At 43.4% G+C, this 24,743-nt stretch overlaps 1 protein-coding gene across 1 annotated transcript in view; it reads left to right on the forward strand.

Moving 5' to 3' along the window:
- The window catches only part of WDR47 (WD repeat domain 47), a 121,902-nt gene extending 97,661 nt beyond the window's left edge, over positions 1 to 24,241 (forward strand). The window contains exons 11-15 of the mRNA XM_030206722.1: positions 5,695 to 5,858; positions 9,644 to 9,814; positions 10,394 to 10,525; positions 19,738 to 19,956; positions 23,705 to 24,241. Of these exons, the coding sequence (XP_030062582.1) occupies positions 5,695 to 5,858; positions 9,644 to 9,814; positions 10,394 to 10,525; positions 19,738 to 19,956; positions 23,705 to 23,847 (829 nt within the window). The 3' untranslated portion in view covers positions 23,848 to 24,241. The remainder of the gene's footprint in view (positions 1 to 5,694; positions 5,859 to 9,643; positions 9,815 to 10,393; positions 10,526 to 19,737; positions 19,957 to 23,704) is intronic.
- The last annotated feature ends 502 nt before the right edge of the window (positions 24,242 to 24,743 follow it).

A 24,743-nucleotide genomic window follows, 5' to 3' on the forward strand; every position in this document is an offset into this window, starting at 1 on the left:
AATATGTTACAAGAAATGATTTATTTTGGGGAAAATAGCTCTAGAGCAACTCGCCACTGCTTATAATTTAAGAGCAGGTGCTGTATTTATAAGTTTTAGGATATTAATTTCTCCACCAATCACCAAAGGTGATAATTGCAATAAATTAAATAAATTAAGTATATATAGCTTCAATATACTCAGAACACAAAGAGACCGTATTTTTAGCTTCAAAAAGGTTGATTTAATATACAATTGCACACGAGAGGTAGGTTTTAAGAAATCTTTACAGGTAATCTGTGCATAAAATAGAACAAAGTAGCAGGTAGGTTAACTTACAAGTCCTTGTTACAAGCGTGCTGTGGTCCAGCTGATTGATGAGCACATGTTTCAGGAACAAGGCATCAGCAGGTCCCAAGAGGAGCAGGTTCAAGAGGAGGCAGGTTTCAAGAGGGCTTCTGCAGTGAATGGATCTGAGTTGCTTGCAGCTGAAGAGAAATCTGAGTTGCTGGCAGTTGATGAGAATCTCAGTCTTGGGAAACAGCTTGTCCTTTTATATCTTGCAAGCTGCAGGAGGATATGCCATGTGGATCTTTGTCCTGGTTTCCACACGACCCTTGAGCATTTGCAAAGCATTGTGGTATCTTGGTCTCATGTCTTATGACATCACGAGACTTACAGTCTGGATTTTGCTGGCAAATGTCTTTTGATGTCCTGTTCAGTCTCTGGGGCAGATACACATTACAAGTCCTTCCTTTCTGCACATGTCTGGAAGCTGATGGGAGGGGCAGGTATACCTTTGACAAGCAAATGTCCTGTTTATGCTTCCTCTGAGTTCTTTTGTTTTATTCAGGTGGTGCCCACCTTAGTCATGCCTTTGTTAGGTGGGAGGGCAGAGGAAGCTCTTTTGTGTTTAAGTGTTTGTAGTTAACTATCCCTGCTCTCAGAAGTTCCCAGAAAAAGGAATGGAGAGAGAGGGGCTTGAAATGAAACTATTCTCTCTGCTGCCGTGTCAAATATATATTTTTAAAAGATACACAAATATATTGGTGTATATATAATCCAGCAAATATGCTACATATTTCAGTAATAAACTGATACCATTACATTACGAGCAGATGAGACAGTAAGAATGAGAGTGCCATCCACCGAAATAGAGAAAGGGGGGGTGTCCTGTCCAAGCCTAGGGGTATCCTATCCTCTCCTCCCCTTACCTTACTGTACTGCCCTGTGATCTAGTGACCTCTTTGGGGCAGGAAAGAGCCCCCTCTTTCCTGCTCGGAGTGGCTGCAAACTGTCTCTTGCTGCCTTCGGTCCCAGTGCTCATTCAAAATGGCTGCTGAGAGTTCAAGAGTGGGCCTCGCAAGACTTCTGCAGAAGTCTTGCAAGGTCACGGCAGCCATTTTGAATTGGCACCGGTATGGGAGGCAGCAGGATACTCTGCAGCCACTCCAGGCAGGAATGAGGGGGCTCTTTCTTACCACAAAGAGGTCACTAGACCACCAGGGCAGTACAGTAAGGGGAGGGGAGGATAGGACACCCTTAGGGGGTGTGAAAGGGGTGGGGTGGTCTGTGACAGGGGGTGTGGTGGGGGCAGGGGCGGGGCAGGACGTGTGTCCTCTTTTTTTGAGGGAGCAAATATGGTAACCCTACCCCAACCCCCAAGCACTTGTAGCTCAGCCTCTCCTTCCTGTGACTATAGCAACCTTCCCATTGGCAGGATCCTGCCACAGTCTCTGCACTGGAAGTGGAGATGATTGGATAGCAATGAAGGGCCAAACTCTGAAAATATCTAGACACTTTAACCTTCCTTCTAGCTTTAAGACAGTTGCTCTATAAAGCTGTAGGAGTCTGAAAAAAATCCAGAGATTTGCAGGGCCCAAACATTTTGGGCTCTAAGCAGTGGTGTACTGGTAAAAAGTTAACAGTCTCTCTCTCTCTCTCTCTCTCTCTCTCTCTCAAACCGAAAAAAACACCTAGGACACCAAGATTGTCACTTCCCTTCCTTGCCTTGCTCAGCAGAAAGGGACCCCCCCCATGGCACATTCACCCTTTTACTGTGCTCCCAACCAACCCTCCCCATGGCACATTCACCATTTTACTCTGCCCCCAATCCCATCCACCTGCATGTGATTCATTCATCCCTTTACTCTGCCTCCAATCCCCCATTGCACACTCACCTTACAAAAGTCTCTAAAGACCTATATGACAATTCTACCATACCATATAGCACTAACTTCCAGGAGTCACACAACAAGGGTGTACTTAGGAAAAGGCAGCACTGTAAACATCGCAGTGAGCGTAGAACATCAATACACTTATTGGGAAAACTAATGGATTAGAACTGATCATTCAATGCCTTTTTCACACTTGAAGAACATAGATAGAGCATCACCAAGTATAGAAATAAGTAGACAAAAAATTAACTGAATTCCCAGGAAGCCAGACTCTGTATATAGTGCAGCATCAAAGAATGAGAAATAGTGATGCATGTCCCAATGTACTGTGCTAACTGTAAAGACAACAGATGTAATTTTCAAAAACTGATACATTCCAATCACTACATTAGAAATCAAACAAAATAAAACATGGAAAAGAAAATAAGATGATACCTTTTTTATTGGACATAACTTAATACATTTCTTGATTAGCTTTCGAAGGTTGCCCTTCTTCCTCAGATCGGAAATAAGCAAATGAGGTAGCAGATAGTATATATGAGAGAAACATCAAAGCATTACTTTGACTGTCTGACAGAGTGGGAGGGTGGGGGTATGCATGGGGACATCAAAGCATTTCATTGATATTCTAACAGAATGGGTGTTGGTAGGTGAGAGGAGGGTAATAAACAGAGAAATACAGCTTTATGTTTTATAATGAGTTAGAAAACCCAGATCCTTATTAAGTCCTGTTTGTTGGGTGTCAAAATATTCAATCAATCACTACATTACAAATTAACAGACATAAAATGGAAAATAAGATGATTACTTTTTATTGAACGGATTCATTTTTGACTAGCTTTAATTTAGAGGCACCTTCCTCATGTCAGGGTTTGGCTTCTGAAAAAGTGTATTGAATTAGTCCAATGAAAAGGAATCACGTTATTTTGTTTTTTCTTTTAATTAAATTTATTAACCTTTAAATTGAACTAACAGCACGACAACACTACTTCACCCTAAATTAACAATAACATTATTTTCTCTACCTTTGTTGTCTGGCCATTTAATTTTTCTAATCATGTATGTGAGATAAAAGGGATGGAAGGGGTGATGGTAGCCTTAAACAAAATTACCTTCAGCTGTGGAATAATCCTGCTTCGGAGGGCCCAGGGCACCAATATACAGGGACATAGGCATACTCTGTCAGTAGCATTGTGGCACAGCAGGACTTCCTTAGGCTTTAGTCTTCTTGCCCTTAACTCCATATGACAACTCTTGTACTGGATCTTTCTCTTGTAGTACTTTTTTGCTTGCTTTGCAGCTACTTTAGCCCGCTCTGCTGCTGAACTAACCAATCAGGCTGCAGCACAGCACATGCAAGAAGCACTCCGAAACCACCCCTAGTCTTAAACTTCCCACTGGACTGCACTGGCTTGTTGGCTTTGAAATGCTGGGCACATTGTAGTGTTGTGCCTGTGGGTGAATGAAGGAGGAAGGCATGAGTATTTTGAATTTCAAAGTGGACTGCTAAGATGTGTTATGAACGGAGGCACAGCTGTTTATATTAATAAGTGTCACTTTTTATAGATCAGCGTGAGCAGAAAACTGTTTCCCATAGCTGCTTAAACTTGTGAAATCACAGAGAGACACCAGACAGACTACTGGTCAAATAGAACTAGTGAATCCTAGTCTAATGTCCTCACCTTTCAACCCTCCAATCTCTGCCCTATTCACGGGGCATACCTGGAAGGGGGGATACTTACCACCCCCCCTAGGTTTTTAAATGGTGTACTTCTCTCCCCTCCCGAGACTCCCTGCAAGCATTAGCAAGGGCACACACTGTGTCCTATGGAAGCAGCAAATGTTCCAAAAGCAGTGCCTTACTTTCCATTGAAATCCCCTGCAGCCTTCAGGTAAAACAAGTACACTGTTAGTAAGCCTAAAAGTAATTTTATTCTTTGGGAGACCCAGGAGAGGGAGAAAACAAATCCTGCAGTAGAAACAGCAGCACCTTAAACTCTTGGGAAAGCGTGTGAGAAGCAGAAGAAAGGGGAGGGAGGAAGAGCTGCCGCCCCCTCTTACTGCAGCCAGAGTCTCCCCTCCCCCTGGCCCTGGGCAGAAGATCATTGAAGCTCTCTCTCGCCCTGCCTATGGAGAGCAGGAGCTACTGTCAGTGCAGGTCCCCTCTAGAGCTGCAGTTTTTCCCTGAGCCTTTTTTTTTCCTCTCTCTCTCTCTCTCTTTCAGAAATGCTTCCTTGACTGAGAAAACTTGGCCAGGGGTAGTGGCTACTACAGGAGGAAGCCAGAGAACTGAAGTTGAGGCAACGCAGGGTGGAGGTGTCCTCCCTCCCTGCCTCCCGTGTTGCCTTGGCTTCGGTTCTCTGGCTTTCTCAAGTTCCTCTTTCCTCCCTTTCATTGCTATGGACCACCACACCAGGATAGTCACATGTAAATTGATTTGTGCTGCATCGCCTGAAGATTTCACTGGTGGGCTAAATGTAACGGGGGCCCCTTGAAGCTTTGGGGCCCAGGCAGGGCAGTTGCACTGTTTGCTCCACCCCCCCCCCCCCCACTAACGCCAGCCCTGGTTACAGTTGGGGCTGGGGAGGCCTCTTATACTGGGTGTCTATGAGCAGAACCTGCCTTTAGAGGAGGGTGCAAGAGGAAGTGATCTCACAATAAGTCACTTCTTTCTCCTCTGCTGACTTAGATGCAACTGTTTATGTGAATTGCAAGCTCATGGTTCACATAAACAGTCTGGTCTAAGCTGGCGCAGGAGGAGGAAGTGACCTGCTGTACAGCAGTTCACTTCCTCCCTCTTCTTCTTACCATGGGATGTGCTTTGGAGTGCTGAACAACTGGCTTGCAAAATTCATAAAATATTAACAACCGGCTCTCGTGAGCTGGTGCGAGCCAACTTCAGCACACCACTGGCTCTAAGTTTGTGTTTGCTTTAATCTAGCTCTGCCCATTTTAAGGACTAGTTTGCTACATCCCACAGGTTCTAGGCTGGTCTTTTGAGGACACTAATTTTCTTCCCTTTACTCCCACTGGACCAGTCCAGAGGCCCACACTATCATGTCTTAATTTAATTAGATGTGTTCTTCAAATTACCTTTCAGGTTTTATTTCTTCTCCAGGTTATCTTGCAAGATCATTTTAAAAACAATATAGTTACAATATGATGATCAAACAGAGAGGATATTGCATGGCCCATTGCTTTGCCAGTCAAAGTACTGGATATCTTGAGCTTGCACGGTACCCTTAAGGGGCAAATCAGATAAACTTTTTTTGTTCTGCGTCTGCTGATTGCACACAGCCACGGGTTCTGGACTGGTCTGGTGGGACTAACATAACATTAGCAAGTAATATCTAATTTCTCCATCTCATGCATATTAATTATGGATATCCTGAAAACCAGCCTGGTTACAGGGTACTCTAGGATTGGCTTGAGAAACATTGTTCTTGATTACAATCATTTTAAGAAAAATACAGACTGAAAACATCAGCTGTCATGTTGTAAAATATATATTTGTGTGTGTGTGTATGTGTGTTTGCAGTGACTCCTCAAAACAACCAGTGGTGCGTTTCAAGAGAAACAAACATCACAAAGGATCCATTTACTGTGTTGCCTGGAGTCCTTGTGGACAGTTGCTGGCTACCGGCTCTAATGACAAATACGTGAAGGTACTTCCTTTTAATGCAGAGACATGCAATGCAACAGGTAATATATACAATATATGTGAAAAAGTTTTAGTAGCTATATTGAAGCTGTGGAAAACTGAGCTCTTTGCTAGCTGTGAAAACTGTTTGTTAAATCATCATAGGAATCGCTTAGAATACTGTGTTCAGTTCTGTATGTGAAAAAGGATAGAGATAGGTTGGAATTGATCCAGAGAGAGGTGGCCAAAATACTGTGGAACACACAGACACACACACACACACACACACACACACACACACACACACACCACACACCACACACCACACACCACACACCACACACACACACACACCACACACCACACACACACCACACACACACCACACACACACACACACCACACACACACACACACCACACACACACACACACCACACACACACCACACACACACACACACCACACACACCACACACACCACACACACACCACACACACACCACACACACACCACACACACACACACACCACACACACACCACACCACACCACACACACACACCACACACACACCACACACGAGGATCTAACTGTTTACCCTAGAGGAGAGAAAGGGAGACGACACAGACATTTAAATACGTGAAAGACTTTAATAGTACTCAACAAACACTGTTTGCAGTGGAAAGGAAGCTATTGAACAAGGGGACATAATATGAAGCTTCAAGGGGTAGACTTGGCACCAGTGCCGTTCTCTTCACAGTCTTTTGTTTTGCATTCCTGTCTCTGTCAGTTTCTGTGAGTAGTGTGGGACCCATTTTATTTTCTTTAGTTAGTCTCAGTTTATTTTTCTTAGTATTTTTGTTCTCAAGTTTTTCTTTTTCCGCAGTTCGCAGCCTCCTTAGCCCTTAGCACCCAGCCAAGTCTTTCTTTTCTCTTAGGGAAAAAAAAAAGTAGCATTTACAATTGAGCAATCGGATTTTGCAATGGCTGTCTTTCCCGTGATGTCCCAGAAGCCATCCAGTGGGTTTAAGAGGTGCACAGATTTTGGTAGGACCATGCCCGTGACTGATCCTCACAACATGTGCCTATCCCATGTGGGGCTTGACCAGAAGTCCTCTTACTGTTCTCTTTGTGCTCATATGCAGAAGAGAACTCAGAAAGGTTGGGAAGCCCTACTTGTGAGACGTTTTCACACCAAAGTCTGGTCCATCGGCATCAAAAGCATTGGTCTCTATGGCTTTAGGAGCTATACTGGACACCGGAGATGCATCGACATTAAGGTCGTCTCCAACTGCCTCGATGGGTGCCTGTAGTGCCTGCTCGGGCTGAGTATCATCAGACCCAACACCAAGGACTCGTGAGCATTCCGCTCCATCCCAATGTTGGATATTGAGCAAAAGCAAAGAAGCATCAGCATTGGTCCTCATTGAAGCAGAGTGTTAGGAGCTCCAGGATACCAATGTCACTGGTTCCCAAGAAGTGTTAACACCTTGAGGATTGCTCCCCCTCCATGGAAGTGGTGTCAGTGTGCCAGTCACCCTGAAACCGGGACCTTTGCCTCTGATTTGGCTCCTATATCTTCACAGGCTGTCTCTGCATTGGCACCAGCGCTGGCCTTGCCTTACCAAGGGCTATGGTGCCCCTCCAGCCTATCTTGTAGACCCATGCTGTGCCTGTTGGGTGTTTGTTGATGCTCGTGGTGTTAGACTCAGCACCGACCAGTGCGGTGTTCCTTTGTAGCCTAATCAGGGGAGAAAGCAACTCCGGAGTCCAAGAGGACCCATGCCTTTGTGCTCTCACCCAGATCCTGGTCGTACGTCCAGCGGTTGGAGGCAGGTATGGACTTGGACATCCCATGAGGAGTACTTTGCTGAGTCATATACATTCTGCTCCTTGGGTCTGATGTGGAACCAGAGTCGAGGGAGAAATCCCTTGGTCTACCTTCAGACCCATCTCCACCACAGGAAAGGAGAAGGTCTTCCCCAGAGGAACTATTTTGTCAGCTTTCTAAGGGAGATGGCTGAGGCCATCCTGTTTAATTTGGAAACTGAGGATGAGCCCAGGGCCAAGATGTTGGATGTTCTTGATTAGGACTCCCCATCCTAAGAAGGCTGTTCAGATTTGTCTCACCTTCACTATTTATTACATGGCTTTGTAAATTAATCTCACCCTAAACAAAAATCTTGGGTTTATCTTTTATTCTGACATCGCTATTAAAAAAAACCCCAAAAAACAATGTTGTTGTGAATGGAGCTGGAGTGAGCACTAAAACTATTATAAAAATAAGAGGGTAGGCATTTAGACAGGAAAGGCACATATTATTTATTTATTTAGATTTTGCTCACACCTTTTTCAGTAGTAGCTCAAGGTGAGTTACATTAAGGTACACTGGCTATTTCTCTGTCCCAGGAGGGCTCACAATCTGAGTTTGTACCTGAGGCAATGGAGGGTTAAGTGACTTGCCCAAGATCACAAAGAGCAGCAGCGGGATTTGAACCGGCCACCTCTGGATTGCAAGACCGGTGCTCTAACCACTAGGCCACTCTTATTCACCTATTCTACAAAGGCAACATATGCACTTATGTGCATTTTTAAAAAATTACTTCTCCTTTTGCTCCATGTCAGGAATGATTTTGTGCTGGTAGAAATTGATACGTAGGTATATCTCTCTATATAAAACGCACCTCCAACGTTCTGAAGCCTCCACAAGTCCCAACATTCTAACTGCATGGTGGTGAAACCCAGAATTCGCCCATGAGTGTTTGCCCCGCCCCCCCCCCGCGCCAAACGTCATGATGTTGGGGGCGGACCAATGACACTCAACCATTCGCATTGCGATCCCATTACTAAGCAACGGTACGTGACGTGAGACACATCGCGGACCAATGAAAACATGGAGCACACAGTTGCTACGCAACGTCAACAGCAACGCTAAAAGGACCAATCACGAAACAATGCTACGGAACAAGGGAGCAGAAGGAAGAACAAAACCGAGCACTTCCAGAACAACAAGGAGACGACGAACCTCGCAGGAAGCCGATTCCAATATGTGCTTTCCCCTGACAAAACGCCATGCTTAAGATCACAGTATGTGCTTCCCCCTGACAAAACGCCCCTACCAGAACACAAAATCGCTATTCAACAAAAATCTGACTGCTAAGAAGTAGCATACAACAAAAACCCGCGAAAAACAAACACTGCAGTCAAGAATACGTCCTTAGCTTAGCTATGCACCATATAGATCTCTGCTCTCCACACAAACAACGAACACGGAGGGCATACACACACACACATACATACATACACACACTCTCACTCTCTCTAAAACCTTGCTAGCACCTGTTTCATTTGTTTACGAAACGGGCCTTTTTTACTAGTATTTTAGAAATACATACACAAGTGTCAATCCTACAATCTTTCCCCTGCTGGCAACACCTACATATATGTCACATAAAGAGTAGGTGCAATGTTTTTAAGTGCCTACTTTTATACACATGTACTAACTAGAATTTTTTTTATATATACCTACCTGAGCATGTTCTATATTCTCAAGTGCTTATAAAATAATTCCTGGAATGTTTAGTCAGATATATTAAGAGTTTTTTGTTCCACGTGGAACAAACATTTTCCTTGAGATGCCCAGTACCCAAATAACAGAATGACAACAGATTTATTTGCTGCCAGACCTCATTTTCTTCTTTTTATTAAAAGTTCCAGTTGATGATGATATGCTGGAAATGTGATGCTTCACAGTGAACATTTAATTGGCATAAATGAAAGCATTAGAAATGTTTGCAAAAAAAAAAATTTTTTTACAATTTGTTTTCTGGTTTCAATTCTTACAGGCCCAGATCTTGAGTTCAGTATGCATGATGGGACAATTAGAGATCTTGCTTTTATGGAAGGTCCAGAAAGTGGAGGAGCCATTTTAATAAGTGCAGGAGCAGGTGACTGTAATATCTATACAACTGACTGTCAACGAGGGCAAGGTCTGCATGCACTGAGTGGTCATACTGGTAAGTAACTGTTGATCATGGGTAGGAGATCTGCTTTCTCCAGTTTGGCTGTAGTTATGCCACATCAATTCAAAGGATTCCAATACGAGCATTCAGAAAATTAGAGGACTAGAATAGACATCAGTTTCTGCTTTCTTTATTTTGTAGGTATTACTTTTCTCATAATTATACTAAAATCTGCATTTTACATTGTTTCCCCAAACTCCAAAAAAATCTGATGCTAAAATGCTGCTCCAAGTTACAATTTTCACATTTAAGGTAGAAGTGCTGTATCACTTATGTCTAGTACTCATGCGAGAACGTGACACCTGTTGGCTTGCAAAAGTAATAACATTTCTGCTGGTCAGGTTGGGATGCAAGTCTCTGTTCTTATTTACTGGTGCTCTGAGGACAGAGTGGACCATCATTTAGGCACAGCCATAAGGTTTGCCCACTCTTGAATATAGAGAAGTGCGTATTTTATATGCAGACAATGAACAGCACACCCAGCCTCTGTCTTAACCTCACATGGAATAATCTGATATTTTGATCAACTGTAATAATAATCATGTTGCAATAAAAAAATACTTTTCCATTCAGGTCACATATTAGCATTGTATACTTGGAGTGGATGGATGATTGCATCTGGTTCCCAAGACAAGACTGTTAGATTTTGGGATCTGCGTGTACCAAGTTGTGTTCGTGTTGTTGGAACAATGTTTCATGGAACTGGTAAGAGCATTTTTGTAGCTGTATATAAAAATTGATTAACACTATTTCTAGTCTTGAAACAAATGTGTATTTTCTATTCTTGTGACTGATACTGATTTTAATGTTCTTGTTTGTCATCAGGGTTTTTATTATTTTCTTATAATTTATCTGAAACCAACCATGTGAAAGTTGAGTGCTGCTACTAAAACATTTGTTTAAAACTAAAAATATTGGTAAATTGTTTTATTCATGTCCCATGTATTAGATTTCTTCCTATATCACACCAATTTATACAGAGGGATTGTCGCTTCTTCCTCTCCCACTATTCTGGGTAATAGTGGCTTCTACCTATAACAGGATTTACTTGTTAAGAAATGTAAATATATTTCTTTTCCCTGATGAGTAAGTGTGATTGCTGTATTAGTCCACTTTATTCTTTTACTTCTATTTATTACTTTTAAACATAAAGGACAATAAGGTGATATCTTTTTATTGGGCAATACATTTTTTGACAAGCTTTTGAAGGTACAGTCCCTTTTTCAGGTTGCTTAGTAGCAAAAGATGACAGTATGAAAAAAATTATATATAGTGAAACATGAAAAGCATTCAGTGACAGACTCAAGGGAGAGGGGAGGAGTGGATAAATAATCAGAAGGTGACAAAGCGCTAAAATTTTAAGTCCTTTTCAAGTTCTGTCTGGTGGGTGTAAAAATATTTCATCATTTAACTTCAAAGATCTTAATGTTTCTGGATCCATGGTAAAAATCAGACTGCTCAGAACCATTCTTCAGGTGTATACTGCTGACCTCCAGGCCCCCTTGGAGACCCAGAGAAGCTTGGGACCACCTTTAGCTTTTGAGGCCTGTATGCATAATAAAAATGTTTTAAAGTGACACAAAAAAAAAACCAAACCTTTTTCCTAGTCTTCGAAGGTCTGTGGACCTCCATGGGGAGGCTTGGAGGTGATAGATGTTGCAGATAGTTGGGGTTAAGACCCAACCCTCAGTGTAATAGAAATATCTAGAACACCCAAGCTCTAAAAACCAGGCTGAATTAAGCACCTTGGAAAAATGTCTGTGAGCTCAAAAGTAGTCCCTCGAAAAGACTCCTGCTTGCATAGGAGGAGAGAAGAACAACTTTTTGCATGGAGATTGACAGACTCTTCACACTCTACCGATCCACTTGTATGGATGTTGCCTCCACTTTCATGCACAATGACTTCAAAAGTCCAGTTACAATGGAGCAGCACCAAGGATTTTCATAAGTGGTGTGTCTCTCAACCAAGACTTCCACACCTAAAGTGCAGTCATCCTCAGCACATTCACATGGGGGCTAAGTTTAAACCAATTTCAAAGCCACCCTTTCAGGTGCTGTGGAAGCACCAGAAAGTTTGCCCAATACATGCTGGAGTAGTAACCTAGTGGCTAGAACAATGGACTGAAAACCAGAGAAGCTACATTCAAATCCCACTGATGCTCATTGTGACATAGTATGTTGCTCAATCCTTCATTGCCTCAGGTACAAAGGAGAGAAATTAGATCTTACCTGCTAATTTTCTTTAGCTCCTCCAGACCAGTTCAGACTAGTGGGTTATGCACTCTTACCAGCAGAAGAAGACTAAAACACCAATCTCAAAGTGAACTTATAAGTACTCTGTGCAACTCACTGGCAGCCAATATTCAGTAACAAAGCTAGATGAGTATGCCCCTCAAGTCATCCTATATATTAACCATGAACATTGTAGAGAAAATATTAAAATAAGATGCACAAAGGAAACAGAGGTCTTGCCAAAATATTGATCCTTTCTATATGACTGTCTCTCTTGTTTGTTTGTTTTTTGCACTGCTGTTGCTTCGCCTATGTTTCTGAACTACTGGAATGGAATGGAATGTCTGCAGCTTGAACCCTGGTGGGCTCTGAACTGGTCTGAAAGAACTAAAGGAAAGAAAATTAGCAGGTAAGATCTAATTTCTCCTTTCTTAGCTTTCCTCCAGACCAGTTCAGACAAGCAGGAAGTACCAGAGCAGTAAACTTCACAAGGAATGGGCCACTAAGCTTGTAGACAGCACCTACTGTCCAAATCTAGCATCCCGTCTTGCCTGAACATCTCAAACGATAATGATTTGCAAAGGAATGTAATAAAGCCCAAGTTGCTGCCCTACAGATATCCAGGGGTGATAACAGATCACACTCTGCCCAGTAGGCTGCCTGCCCCCCAGTGGAATGTGTTTTAAGCACAGCCAGAACGTGGTACCTGTTGAGATATGCCAATGCAATGGCCTCCTTCAGCCATCTTGCAATGGAAGCTTGGTTGCTGTTTCTCCCTTTCTTTGACCTTCAAAGAGAACAAAAGCCTATCCAACCTATAAAATTCTTACATCATCTTGAGGTTCAAAGGATCCTACCGATGTCCAGATTATGGCCTTTGGCATACCTGAAACACCACCACCTGGTTCACATGGAAAAGGGACACCACCTTAGGCAAGCAGAAATAGACTGTCTGGATGGACAGTATTTTCCCTGTGAAACACCAGGAATGACTCCCTCATGAAAGAGCTTGCAACTCAGAAATTTGTCTTGCCAAGCAGTTTGCCTTCAGTGTCACATCCTTCAAGGTCGCCGCCGAGAGCAGCTTGAACGGTATCCCAATCAGGACTGACAAGATGAGATTTAAATCCCAAGGAGGAACCACAGGAGGCCTTGAGGACCTAAGAAGTTTAAACCTCTCCTCTCCCCCCTCCCCCGGTAGAAAACATGACATCCAGATTTAGTACAGGACCCCTGTAGCAAGCTAAGGCCAAAATTTACACCTTAAGGGAAGATAAGAGATAAACCTTTATCCAAACTGTCCTGCAAAAACTCCAACACATTTGTAACCAATGCTCACAAGGGCACCTGCTTTTCTGAGCACTGTAATTTGTAGATTCTCCAGACCCAGATGAACGCTAAGGAGGTGGACCTCTTTCTAGTGCTAAGCAATGTCTCTTTTGGAGGCATGCAGTCTCAAGAGCCAAGCCATAAGACAATACAGACAGGTCTTGCATCCTCACGTGCCTCCAAGCTTTTCTAACCTCTGAATGGTCTTGCCCAACAGAGGCCAGGACAGAAATACATACACGAGAACAATTACATAGTAACATAGTAGGTGACGGCAGAAAAAGACCTGTACGGTCCATCCAGTCTGCCCAACAAGATAAACTCATATGTGCTATTTTATATGTATACCTGACCTTGATTTGTATCTACCATTTTCAGGGCACAGACCGTAGAAGTCTGCCCAGCACTAGCCCTGCTTCCCACCACCAGCTAAGCTTCTGAGGATCCATTCCTTCTTAACAGAATTCCTTTATGTTTATCCTACGCATTTTTGAATTCCATTACCTTTTTCATCTCCACCATCTCCCGCGGGAGGGCATTCCAAGTATCCATCACTCTCTCCATGAAAAAATACTTCCTGACATTTTTCTTGAGTCTGCCCCCTTCAACCTCATTTCATGTCCTCCAGTTCTACCGCCTTCCCGTCTCCGGAACAGGTTCTTTTGTGGATTAATACCTTTCAAATATTTGAACATCTTTATCATATCACCCCTGTTTCTCCTTTCCTCCATTTATGGGTCAATGCTGGACTTAAGGTATCTATGCCTTCTGCCTGATTGTCTTTCCTGTGATTGAAGAATTGGGGAACCTTTGCATTGCATGCTATCACCATCAGATCTAGTGCTGGAGTGCCCCAGTGCTGCATTATTAAGGAAAAGGCCTCCTGATCGAGACTCCACACGCCTGGATCCAAGAGATAGCAACAGAGATATAATATGCCTGCACTTTTTCCACATCATCAACAAGTGTGCCTCCATCCAGGCCAACAGCATTGCTACCTCCTTTGCCACCTAAGGGCTCTATTCCTTCCTGCTGATTCATGTATTCCACTGCTGTGATATGATGTACGCTGAATTGTTTTATGTGAAGCCTTTAAAAGCTTGAAGTGCCAGCCAGATAGCTGGATCTCTAACCTGTTGATCAACCAGGCTGCCTCTTCAGTGGACTACCATCACTGCACCACCTGTCCCAGGCAGTGGGCACACCAAATGCTGAGTCTTATATCCCTGATAACCATTATCCAGTCCAGGATTTTGTCGGGAGCCCCCCTGCAAATGTACAAGCTCTGTAATCACCAGGTCAAGCTCCCTCGTGCCTCTCCAGTCAAGGAAAAAACACCTGAAGCTCCTGAGACTACGGGGACCACTGAGACAGAAGGGAATGGTGCAACAGAGTGCATGTGAGCCCTGGCCTATGACACTAGCTCAGTAGTCACTGCCGTGGAGCCTAAGACTTAAAGGTAGTCCCACGCATGTCGCCTGACCACATTGAGCAGCAGGTGAACCTGGTCCTGCAACTTCAATGTTCTTTCCTTCATTAGAAACACCCAAGCCTACCTGGTATCAAAGTACACTTCTAGGTATTTGAGCACTTCTGAAGGGAAAAACCTGCTCTTGGCGCAATTGATTACCTATCTGTGGACCATATGCCCTGTGGCTCACATGCTCTCCTGAGCCAACTTTACCGAAATTAATCAATCATTCAAGTTAAGGGTGTACCAATATGCCTGCCTTGTGCAAGGCCATAATTACTATGACCATCACCTTGGAGAAAGTTCTGGGCACTGTCACCAAACTGAATGTCAAGGTACAAAATTTCCAATGCTGAACTAGGATATTTATTTATTTTTTATTTATTGCATTTGTACCCCACATTATCCCACCTTTTTGCAGGCCCAATGTGGCTTACAGAGTAGGGTTATGATAAAGTCAGTACATGATTTAAATACAGTTGATCATAAGCTGAGGTAAAAGAGGATTTAGATAGGCGGATGTTGGGTAGGTTGTGTGAGAAGTGTTTTAGGTGTGCTTGGGTGGTTTGGGGGATGATTTGTATCATTTGGGGTGACTTTTGTAAGCTTTGTTAAAGAGGTGTGTTTTCAGAGCTTTGTGGAAGCTAGTTAGATTGTTCATGGTTTTCAGGGCCTTGAGTAACGCATTCCAAAACTGTGTGCTTTTGTATGCAAAGGTCGTAGCATAAGCCTGTTTGTATTTCATTCCTTTGCAGCTGGGGAAATTCAGATTGAGGAATTTGCGGGCCGATCTTTTGGTGTTTCTGGGCGGTAGGTCCACTAGGTTTACCATATAGAGTGGGGCGTCTGCGTGAATGATCTTGTGCACGGTTGTGCAGGTCTTGAACTCAATACGTTCCTTGAGCGGGAGCCAATGTAGTTTCTCTCTTAGGGGCTTCGCACTTTCATATTTAGGTTTTCCAAAGATGAGTCTGGCTGTCGTGTTTTGGGTTGTTTGGAGTTTTTTAATGGTCTGTTCTTTACAGCCTGTGTACAGAGCGTTGCAGTAGTCCAAGTGGCTTATTACTAGTGACTGTACCAGGGTTCGAAAGACGTTTCTTGGGAAAAAGGTTTAATTCTTTTGAGTTTCCACATCGATTGGAACATTTTTTTTCATTGTGTTCTTCACATGGGTATCAAGTGTGAGGTTTCAATCAATGGTGACTCCAAGAATTTTCAGGTTTTCTGAGATAGGAAGTGTGCAGTGAGGTGTGGTTATAGTGGAGTAGTTTATGTTGTATTGGGAGGTGAGAACTAGGCATTGGGTTTTTTCTGCGTTGCGCTTTAACCGGAATGAGTCCGCCCATGAGTGCATGATCTGGAAGCTCTGGTTGATCTTGTTGGTTATTTCATTTAAGTCACTCTTAAACGGGATGGAGATTGTGACGTCATCGGCATATATGTAGGAGTTAAGGTTTTGATTGGCCAAGAGTTTGGCTAGTGGTATCATCATTAGGTTGAAGATTGTAGGTGAAAGGGGGGATCCTTGAGGGACTCCACATTCTGGTGTCCAAGGCAGTGATCTGGCAGTATTCGTTATAACTTGGTAGGATCTAGTGGTGAGGAATCCTTTAAACCATTTGAGAACTGGGCCTCCGATTCCGAAGTATTCTAGTATGTGTAATAGTATTCCATGATCCACCATGTCGAAGGCACTAGACATGTCGAATTGTAATATGAGTATGTTCTTGCCGGTTGCAATTGTTTTTTTGAAGGAGTTCATTGCAGACACTAGTACGGTTTCGGTGCTATGATTTGATCGGAATCCTGACTGTGACTCGTGTAGAATTGAGTGTTTGGTCAGATAATCCGTGAGCTGCTTCGTCACTATGCCTTCCATCAACTTTGTAGTGAGTGGGATAGAGGTGACTGGTCGGTAGTTGGTTAAGTCCATTGTGCTTTTCTTGGCATCTTTTGGCAACGGAGCGTGTAGTAGGATAGCAAAACAAAGGCACCATTGATGGGCAAGTCTTGATGGGAATGTGCAGGTACACTTCTGACAAGTCCAGAAAGGTGAGAAACTCATTCCACTGGCCTGCACGATCACCGAACACAGGGTTTTCATTCAAAACTTTGGCACACTCGGATCCCTCTTTAGATCCAAAATAGGAGAAAAGGTGGCTTCCTTTTTGAGATTGATAAAGTAGATGGAATATCTGCCTGTACCTCTTTCTACCTGGGAATCTGTCTGATGCCTAGCTGCCTCATACATAAAGCTCGATACATGGTCAAAACAAACTCTGTAGGAAACCCCACTCCTCCAGAGGAAGCATCCAGCAGGTCACCCAGATTCTGCACCAAATGTGGTTCTAAGCGCAGAGAAGCCTCCATGCCAGCAGTCGAATTTAAAATGGCAGCTGTGTTTCCTGAAATCAGCACCACCACCATCTCAGGAGCCAGTCCTGCTACCATTTGCCTGTCTTGGCGCTGTTCCCTGCAGCCCCTTCCACTCCCCCTGAAACTTCTGTGCCATGCTGGCTGCAGGTCCAGCACTGATGTGGATTGTCCAGGGCACTGCACTCCCTCTCCCATGCTGAAGCCACATGCGACAGCAGAGGAGCAGCAGTAACTGTGCAAGAGAGGAGTGTCTGAATTTCATCCCCACATGCTGAGATGGTCTGTTTGACCTGTCTCACTTTCTTCTTCTGTGTGCATTTTTTATTTTTACTTCTTTTTAATTAACTCACATTAGCTCTTTAGGTTCCCCCTCCAGAAGTAGGGAAGCTGAAGCACAACACACATCTGTGGTCTCGCAGACTGCAACTTGTGGTTGGGAATTAAGGGGAGGGGGAGGGTCTTGTGCCATCCCAGGTTTGAAACCTCAAAGTCTAGGAACTGAGGGGGGGATGCACTAAAGTCGTCGTTAGAGCCGTTCCAAACCGAATTCCATAGCGAATCGGTAGGGAACGGCTATGCATGAAGGAAAGGGAATGCAAATGAGCTGCTCGTTGCAGCTCACTTGCATTCTCTAATCCTCCGTAAAACTGTCAGATAATCGGCCGGTAGAGCATGCGCAGAGCAGCCAAGCGTTATGCTGGCTGCTCTGCGCATGCCAAGGACATTAAAAAAAAAACTTACGTCAGACGAGGGCGGGCCAGGGAGGAAAGGAGGGAAGTCTGGAGAGGCGATCAGCTGTTGTCGGTGCAGCGCCTTCACACGGAGGTGAGAGTTGCTGTGAGGGCCCGGTGGCAGACGGAGGGGGGAGCGGCGGCGGCGACGACCTCAGGGGAGGGGCAGTGGGGGGGCCACGGGGGCCGGAGGATGGCGGGGAAGCTGTCATTTCAAGGAAGGAAGGGAGGGGGGCCGGGGCTGCGTAAAGTTCTGATTTGAATGCAGGGGAGAGCGGCGGCGGCGGCGGCGGCGGCGATGACCTCGGGCGGGGGGGGGGGAGCAAGGCCATCCATAAAGGACGCTCCTGACGAGCACTTGGTCGTTTTTGCTCCCTCCTGATTTTTTTTTTAAACATTTTATAAGTTTTCCAAGCCCGCGCAGCCCCAACGAGAGGTACAGACCTCTCATTAGATTTCCCAGCATTTTCCAGCATTAGGGCAAGCAGAAAAAGCTTAGTGCATCTCATTTCAATAGAGTTTCTACACAATTTGCTCATCTGCATTCCGTTTGCGTTAGCTGCTACCCGTCGTGGGAAAAAAGTATTTAGTGCATGCCAGGGTTTACTACTTGCTCGTTAATGACTCGTAAAGTTTAGTGCATCTGGCCCTGAGAGTCTGTCCTCAGCGCTGCTGTTGCTTGACAAGAATTTTTTTTTTTAATACCCAGGAAGACTTATGCCAAAGGGGCAAGGTGAAAAACTCCTAGAGCTACCCCCTAGATTCCCTAACCCTATGGCCTACCTCACACAAGCTGGGCTGCATAGGCACCTACCATCTGCCAGAAACTGAGAAATACTGGCTGGCAGTGAGCTGTACAGAATACTTAGTTTCATTTTGAGGTCGATGTTTCATTTTCTCAATCTGCTGGTAGAAGTGTATAACCTGCTCGTCTGATCTGGTCTGGAGGAATGCTAAGGAAACCTTTTGATTGTAAGCCCTCCACGGCCAGAGAAATTCTTAGCATACCTGAATGTAATTCACCTTATTTATTTATTTAGCTTTTGCTCGCACCTTTTTCAGTAGTAGCTCAAGGTGAGTTACATTCAGGTACACTGGATATCTCTCTGTCCCAGGAGGGCTCACAAAATAAGTTTGTACCTGAGGCAATGGAGGGTTAAGTAACTTGCCCAAGATCACAAGGAGCAGCAGCGGGATTTAAACTGGCCACCTCTGGATTGCAAGACCGGTGCTCTAACCACTAGGCCACTCCTCGAACTACTTCTGACAAGGCATGAGTTAAAACTAAACAGTGCAAGAAACTTTTTTTTTCTTTTATTTATCTTCATCTTAAGGGCCCTAACAAGACCAAAGCAGTGACCTATGTCTTCTGTACGCAGCACATAGCATTTTTTAAACTATCAGTTATTTTGTAAATGTTTCATTTTGATGTATTGATACATATGGCTATATCCTATTTCTTTACTGTGCTAAAAATTCCTTGTTTTGTGCCTCCATTGGAAAAATTACATTATTTAAAATCTCCTATATACCACATGTACCTTTTACAGCTCAGCATGGTTTTACAATAAGACAAACTAGGTATACCTGGGAATTACAATAATTGAAATAGTATTACCAATTTCAAGTCTTGATATTATATATTTCTGAGATAAATAAATTAAGAGATTTTCAACTTTTTTTTATAATCCAGTAGCTGTGCATTAGAAAGTATAAAAGCTTAGAACTGAAGTACAAACCTTCCTTGATGTAACTGACAATGGGATATTGTCTTGCAGGCAGTGCAGTTGCTTCAGTAGCTGTTGATCCCAGTGGTCGTCTGCTAGCAACAGGACAGGAAGATTCCAGCTGTATGTTGTATGACATTCGAGGAGGACGAATGGTACAGATTTACCATCCACATTCTAGTGATGTGCGTTCTGTTCGCTTCTCTCCTGGGGCACACTATCTTCTAACAGGATCGTATGATATGAAAATTAAGGTGACAGATTTGCAAGGTAATCCATCTGATTCCAAAATATATTAAGCTCAAGGAAAATACATATTAAAAATGTAGGCTTGTTTGAAGTGCATTTGAGGATATTGGGATTGGCCCTGCTTGTGAAGTTACTGCCTCACTAGCAGGCTGATTATTAATTTCCCCACGCTGTTCTGAACAGCACTTTAAAATTAGCACCGGAACAGCGTAGGGAAATCAAACCCTGATGATCAAAGCTAATAGCGGCGCTCTGCCCTCCTAGTGCATCCTGGGATGCACTGGGTGGGGCTTCAGTTCCATATAAAGGAATTTATCCCTCATATGGTATTTAAGCTCTGCCTGGCACATTCCAGGATACACGGACAGGACAGGGCACCACCATTTTTCAAGGTGGCGCTCACAGGAGGAGAGAGTGCAACTCCCTCCTCCTGCTTCAAAGTGGAGGAATACTTAATGCCCTGCTTAGCATGCATTTGCATGCTACTTGTACTCAGAGCTGGCAAGCTTGTCGTTCCATATGCTCGCCGGCTCTGATCATAGGGCACAGGCAAATGCAGGTGCTAGTCCAGTACTAATGGTCTCTAGTGCCCACATCTACCTTTGACAATCTGCTCATAAGAGCTGGAATTTACCCAGTACCACGGAAACAGGTGTGGTGCAGTCTTTGATAAAGAACTTGAAGCTGTGGTGGTCTGGAAAATTATCCAGTTTTAAGCTTGCTGTTTTGAGTAAAATTGTTGAGAAATGTGCTTAACAGTTGGAGGAATGTTTGAAGAACATTTGGTTTCAGATTGTTTTCAGTGTGATTCTGGGCATGAGCACTGCACTGAGACGCTTCTGGTCTCACTATTTCACTCTATACAGCAGTATTTGGATTCCAGTAGGTCTATTTTGCTAGTTTCTCTAGCTGTGTCTGTAGTGTTTCATACAGTGGATTATGGAATTATGCTTGCTAGATTTGCCGCTCTTGGGATCTGAAGGGTTGTGCTCCAGGGGTTTGTCCTGCTGTGAACCCTGCAATCATGGGGTGCCACAGGGGTTCATCCCTGCTGGTCATATTATTTAACATCTATCTGCAAATTTTGGCTGCACTTTTGCAGCCCTTAGGGGTCCAATTCCATATGTTTTGGGATGATGGGCAGAGTTCCAAGGAAATTAGTTACTCTTAATACGCATATGGAGCAAGGTCACTGTTGGCTGAGAGCTCATTTCTTGTCTTTGGGAGAGACAGAGGAGTTGAGAGCCTACAGATCTTTTCCTGTGGTGGTATAGACCTGTCTCTGTCCCCTGTTGTGCACAATTTAGGTGTTTTGATGGATTCTCGCTTGACTTTGAAGGCACAATTCAGGTTGTATTTACTGCTGTGTTTTAAAAACTTTGCTTACTGTAGCAATTGCACCATTATTTATCAGTTGCACATTTTTGGTTAGTTCTTTAGGCTATTCTGCTAAATTCCCTAGACTAGCGTAATGCGCTATACTTGGGCTTATTTGCATACCAGCTTTGCGTGTTACAGTTCATACACAGTGCCGCTGTGCATTATTGGGTGGTAGTTGAGAGATAGGATCACCCCTTTTTTGTACTGGCTGCATGTTATACAGAGGGTTTGTTTTAAGGTTGGTTGGTTTATGTATTTATCAAAGTTATATCCCACCTGTCCTGCATTGGGCTGGTCCATCTTTCATAAAAGCACTTCTGGTGCCTTATGTTCCCTCCAGAGCTCTTTGCTTTGCTGAGGATCAGTTGGTAGTTTCATCTGTAAGGGAAGGTAAATTGGTCATTACCTGTAGTACTGCTTTTTCCCATGGCAGGGCCAATCATGGAATTCCCTTCCTGAGAACTTACAGGGGTAACCTGATTACTCAAACTTTCACAAGCAGCTTAAGGCTGCATTTGTGCAGACTTTTAGAGGAGCTAATGGATGATGATATAGTTTTTAGAAAATGTTGATTATCAGTTGCCAAATTTACAGTATAGAAGTCTAAGGAAATAAACAGGACTTCTAAAATGAAGAATGAATTATTTGACGGTAGGTATTCGGCAATAGGCTTTCTTAATATAAGAGTAAATAGCTCCTGCACAAGTTTCAAACCAGCTCCGATGATACATCACTGTAGGAAATGTTATTTCATCTATTTTATTAGTTGTATTTGTAATAAGACACGCTAGTTGGCTTAGTGTTTGCATATTCTGTAAAATGCATGTTAGACAACTGGCAGACTGGACCACATGGCACTTTTTTTTACCGTCATTTTACTAATAACGGATTTTTTTTATCATAGTATCATTGCCCCTAACGTAGCCCTGGGTAGGGCATATGTTTCTAAGCTCTCAAGTTTGATAATTTTTTTTTTTTTTACTGCTTTTCATTCTGTCTGCTCTTTTTCTTGTGGATTGGTTGTCTTGCTTTTGGGCTTTCTTCCTTTTCCTGAATATTGTAGCTGGGTCCCCCTTCCAGGACCCAGCTGGGCTCGACCCTGCTTAGCTTCCTTCTTCACCTGACTGTTGCCTCGCTCCACACCACCTTGGCCTGTTCTGGGAACTCAGCGCCAGACCCCCTGAGAGCTTGCAGGACTTCCTCCTCTCTCTATTGTTTCCACAGAGGCTCAATCAAGGCAAAACGTTTATAGAAAAAAAAACTTTATTTTCTTGCTTCCATTCAGCATAGACACAAAAGGAAAACACCTTACTCCCAGATTGTTAAGGTTTGCTGCCAAAGTCTCATTCAGGGTTTAAACAGTCCATATAACTTCACTTTAGCCAAAATTACTTCTTTTAGGGAACAGTACATGATCAGAAAGAAAACAGCATAGCTTGGTAGGTTGCAGGCCCAGACCTTTCCAGTATGAAACAGTTTACACAGTCTTTCTTACAGCACAGCTACACAGCTTTGGTCCCACCTGGTTCAGACTGGGGTTTCAATTGTGCCCAGCCCTCTTTCTCTCCCAGGGGCTGCACCTATTTCCTCTTTAGTAGAGATCTCCCCCAGCGCCTCAGTCTCTCTCCTCTGGTCGTCCACCAGTCTCTCCAAGGCACAGCTAGCCACCCTCTTACAGCAGCTTTTCGGGTTTGAGCCAGAGCTCCAATCTCCATCTGTTCCTCCTCTAGTCCTTCAGTAACCTCCATTTTATCCTCCTCTTCAACTTCCCCCACCCCCAACCTCTCCAGCTGGCCCTCATCACCTCCCTCAGAGACCATTTCCCAATCTTCTATCTCCTCCCCTAATTCTTGCACAGCCGGGTGGGGAAGAGAGGGATTCTGGGACTGGTAGTTCCTCCTCTTCTTCCTTAACCCGGCCAACCTCTCTGCCTCCGGTAGCACAGCTTTCTGAATGTGGGTGTTGTGCACATGAAGGTCTGCCCTGTTGGGGTTCCCCGGCTGCCTGCACCCCCCTTCTGCGTGCCTTCCCGGATCCCCTTTCACCTACCCTCTCACAATATTTAGTAGTACATTAATACATATGACATTTAGGAGAAAAAATGTGAAAGCTGCACTAATTTTATTATACTACACACCCATAGCAGTAGTTCCTAGACATGTACAATGCAGATTACATATAGCACATTGTGAATGTCATAAACCAAATCAAGATCTGTATATGCATTTCTTTATTTAATACATTTCTGGACTTTAGGTGATGGTTGGTCTGCCTCATGTTAGCCAGCTTGATGTTTGTTTAAAGTTCACAGATGTCAGGGAAAATATTTGTATGTGTTGTGCATCCATATTTAGAAAAGCTGTTAATTTTTACCTTTTTTTTTTCATAGGCAATCTTACAAAGCCTCTTCCAATTATGGAAGTAGGAGAACACAAGGACAAAGTAATACAGTGCAGGTGGCATACACAGGATCTATCTTTCTTGTCCTCATCTGCAGATAGAACTGTATCTCTCTGGACTTATAACAGCTAGACTGCAATTAAAGGCTATCTATGCAGACAAAGCACAGAAAACTTAAGACTAACAGCTGGCAACAAATGAGAATTTTCAACAACTAGGAAAATAATTTAACAGGAGAAGGTGACCATCACAGACTCATTGCTAGGATGTCTTGGTGTGCTAGTATTATTTTGCAGTGCTTTTAGTCTTCCCTGTGAATACATGCTGCTTTGAAGTGTTGCCTAAGTCGAAGAGCTGTTGTGTTGTAAGTCTGCAGCACGCAAAAGTAAGGTTAACGTGTTTACAGTTTAGTATTACATTCCTGGAGCTTTCCATCAATGACAGGTTTCTTTTTTCCTATCAGAACTTAGATCAGTATATTTTATGTAATCAAATGCATTGTGCATAAGAAAAAAAAAGCAAAGTTGACATAAATTTATTTCATCTGTTTTCATATTTCCCTTTGATGCATCCCTTTTGAAGCCTCCAGCAAGATAAAAAGTAAACTCATCAGGAGTGATATCATTGATCTTAAATTTGCTTAAATAATTCCTTGTCTTTTTTAGTCAAAGTATTTTTTTAAATCTTTCTGGGCTTAAGTACTGGGGAAAATACTGCTGTTTTTTCTTCATAACAAGTTATTTTTAACAAGCTGTCCAAGGTGAAATGGGAAGAGGGTTGGGTTGCCTTGTCTTATGGTTACAGAAACTTGCAAGATTTCATTCTTTAGAATGCAACATAATACCTCTGGATAGAGTTCACAATGGAAAAACAAATAAGGTGCAGATCTCTCATTTAGCTGTTGTCATAGTGAGGTTCCTGGCAAATAGTTTTTTCTGAGTAAGAAAAACGATATGTTTACAATCTTAATATAGCCTCCTCCATGGCTTTAATATGTGATGTCTGCATGATAACTGAAGATGAAATTT

Source organism: Microcaecilia unicolor, chromosome 6, assembly GCF_901765095.1.
Source record: "Microcaecilia unicolor chromosome 6, aMicUni1.1, whole genome shotgun sequence".
Lineage (NCBI taxonomy): Eukaryota > Metazoa > Chordata > Amphibia > Gymnophiona > Siphonopidae > Microcaecilia > Microcaecilia unicolor.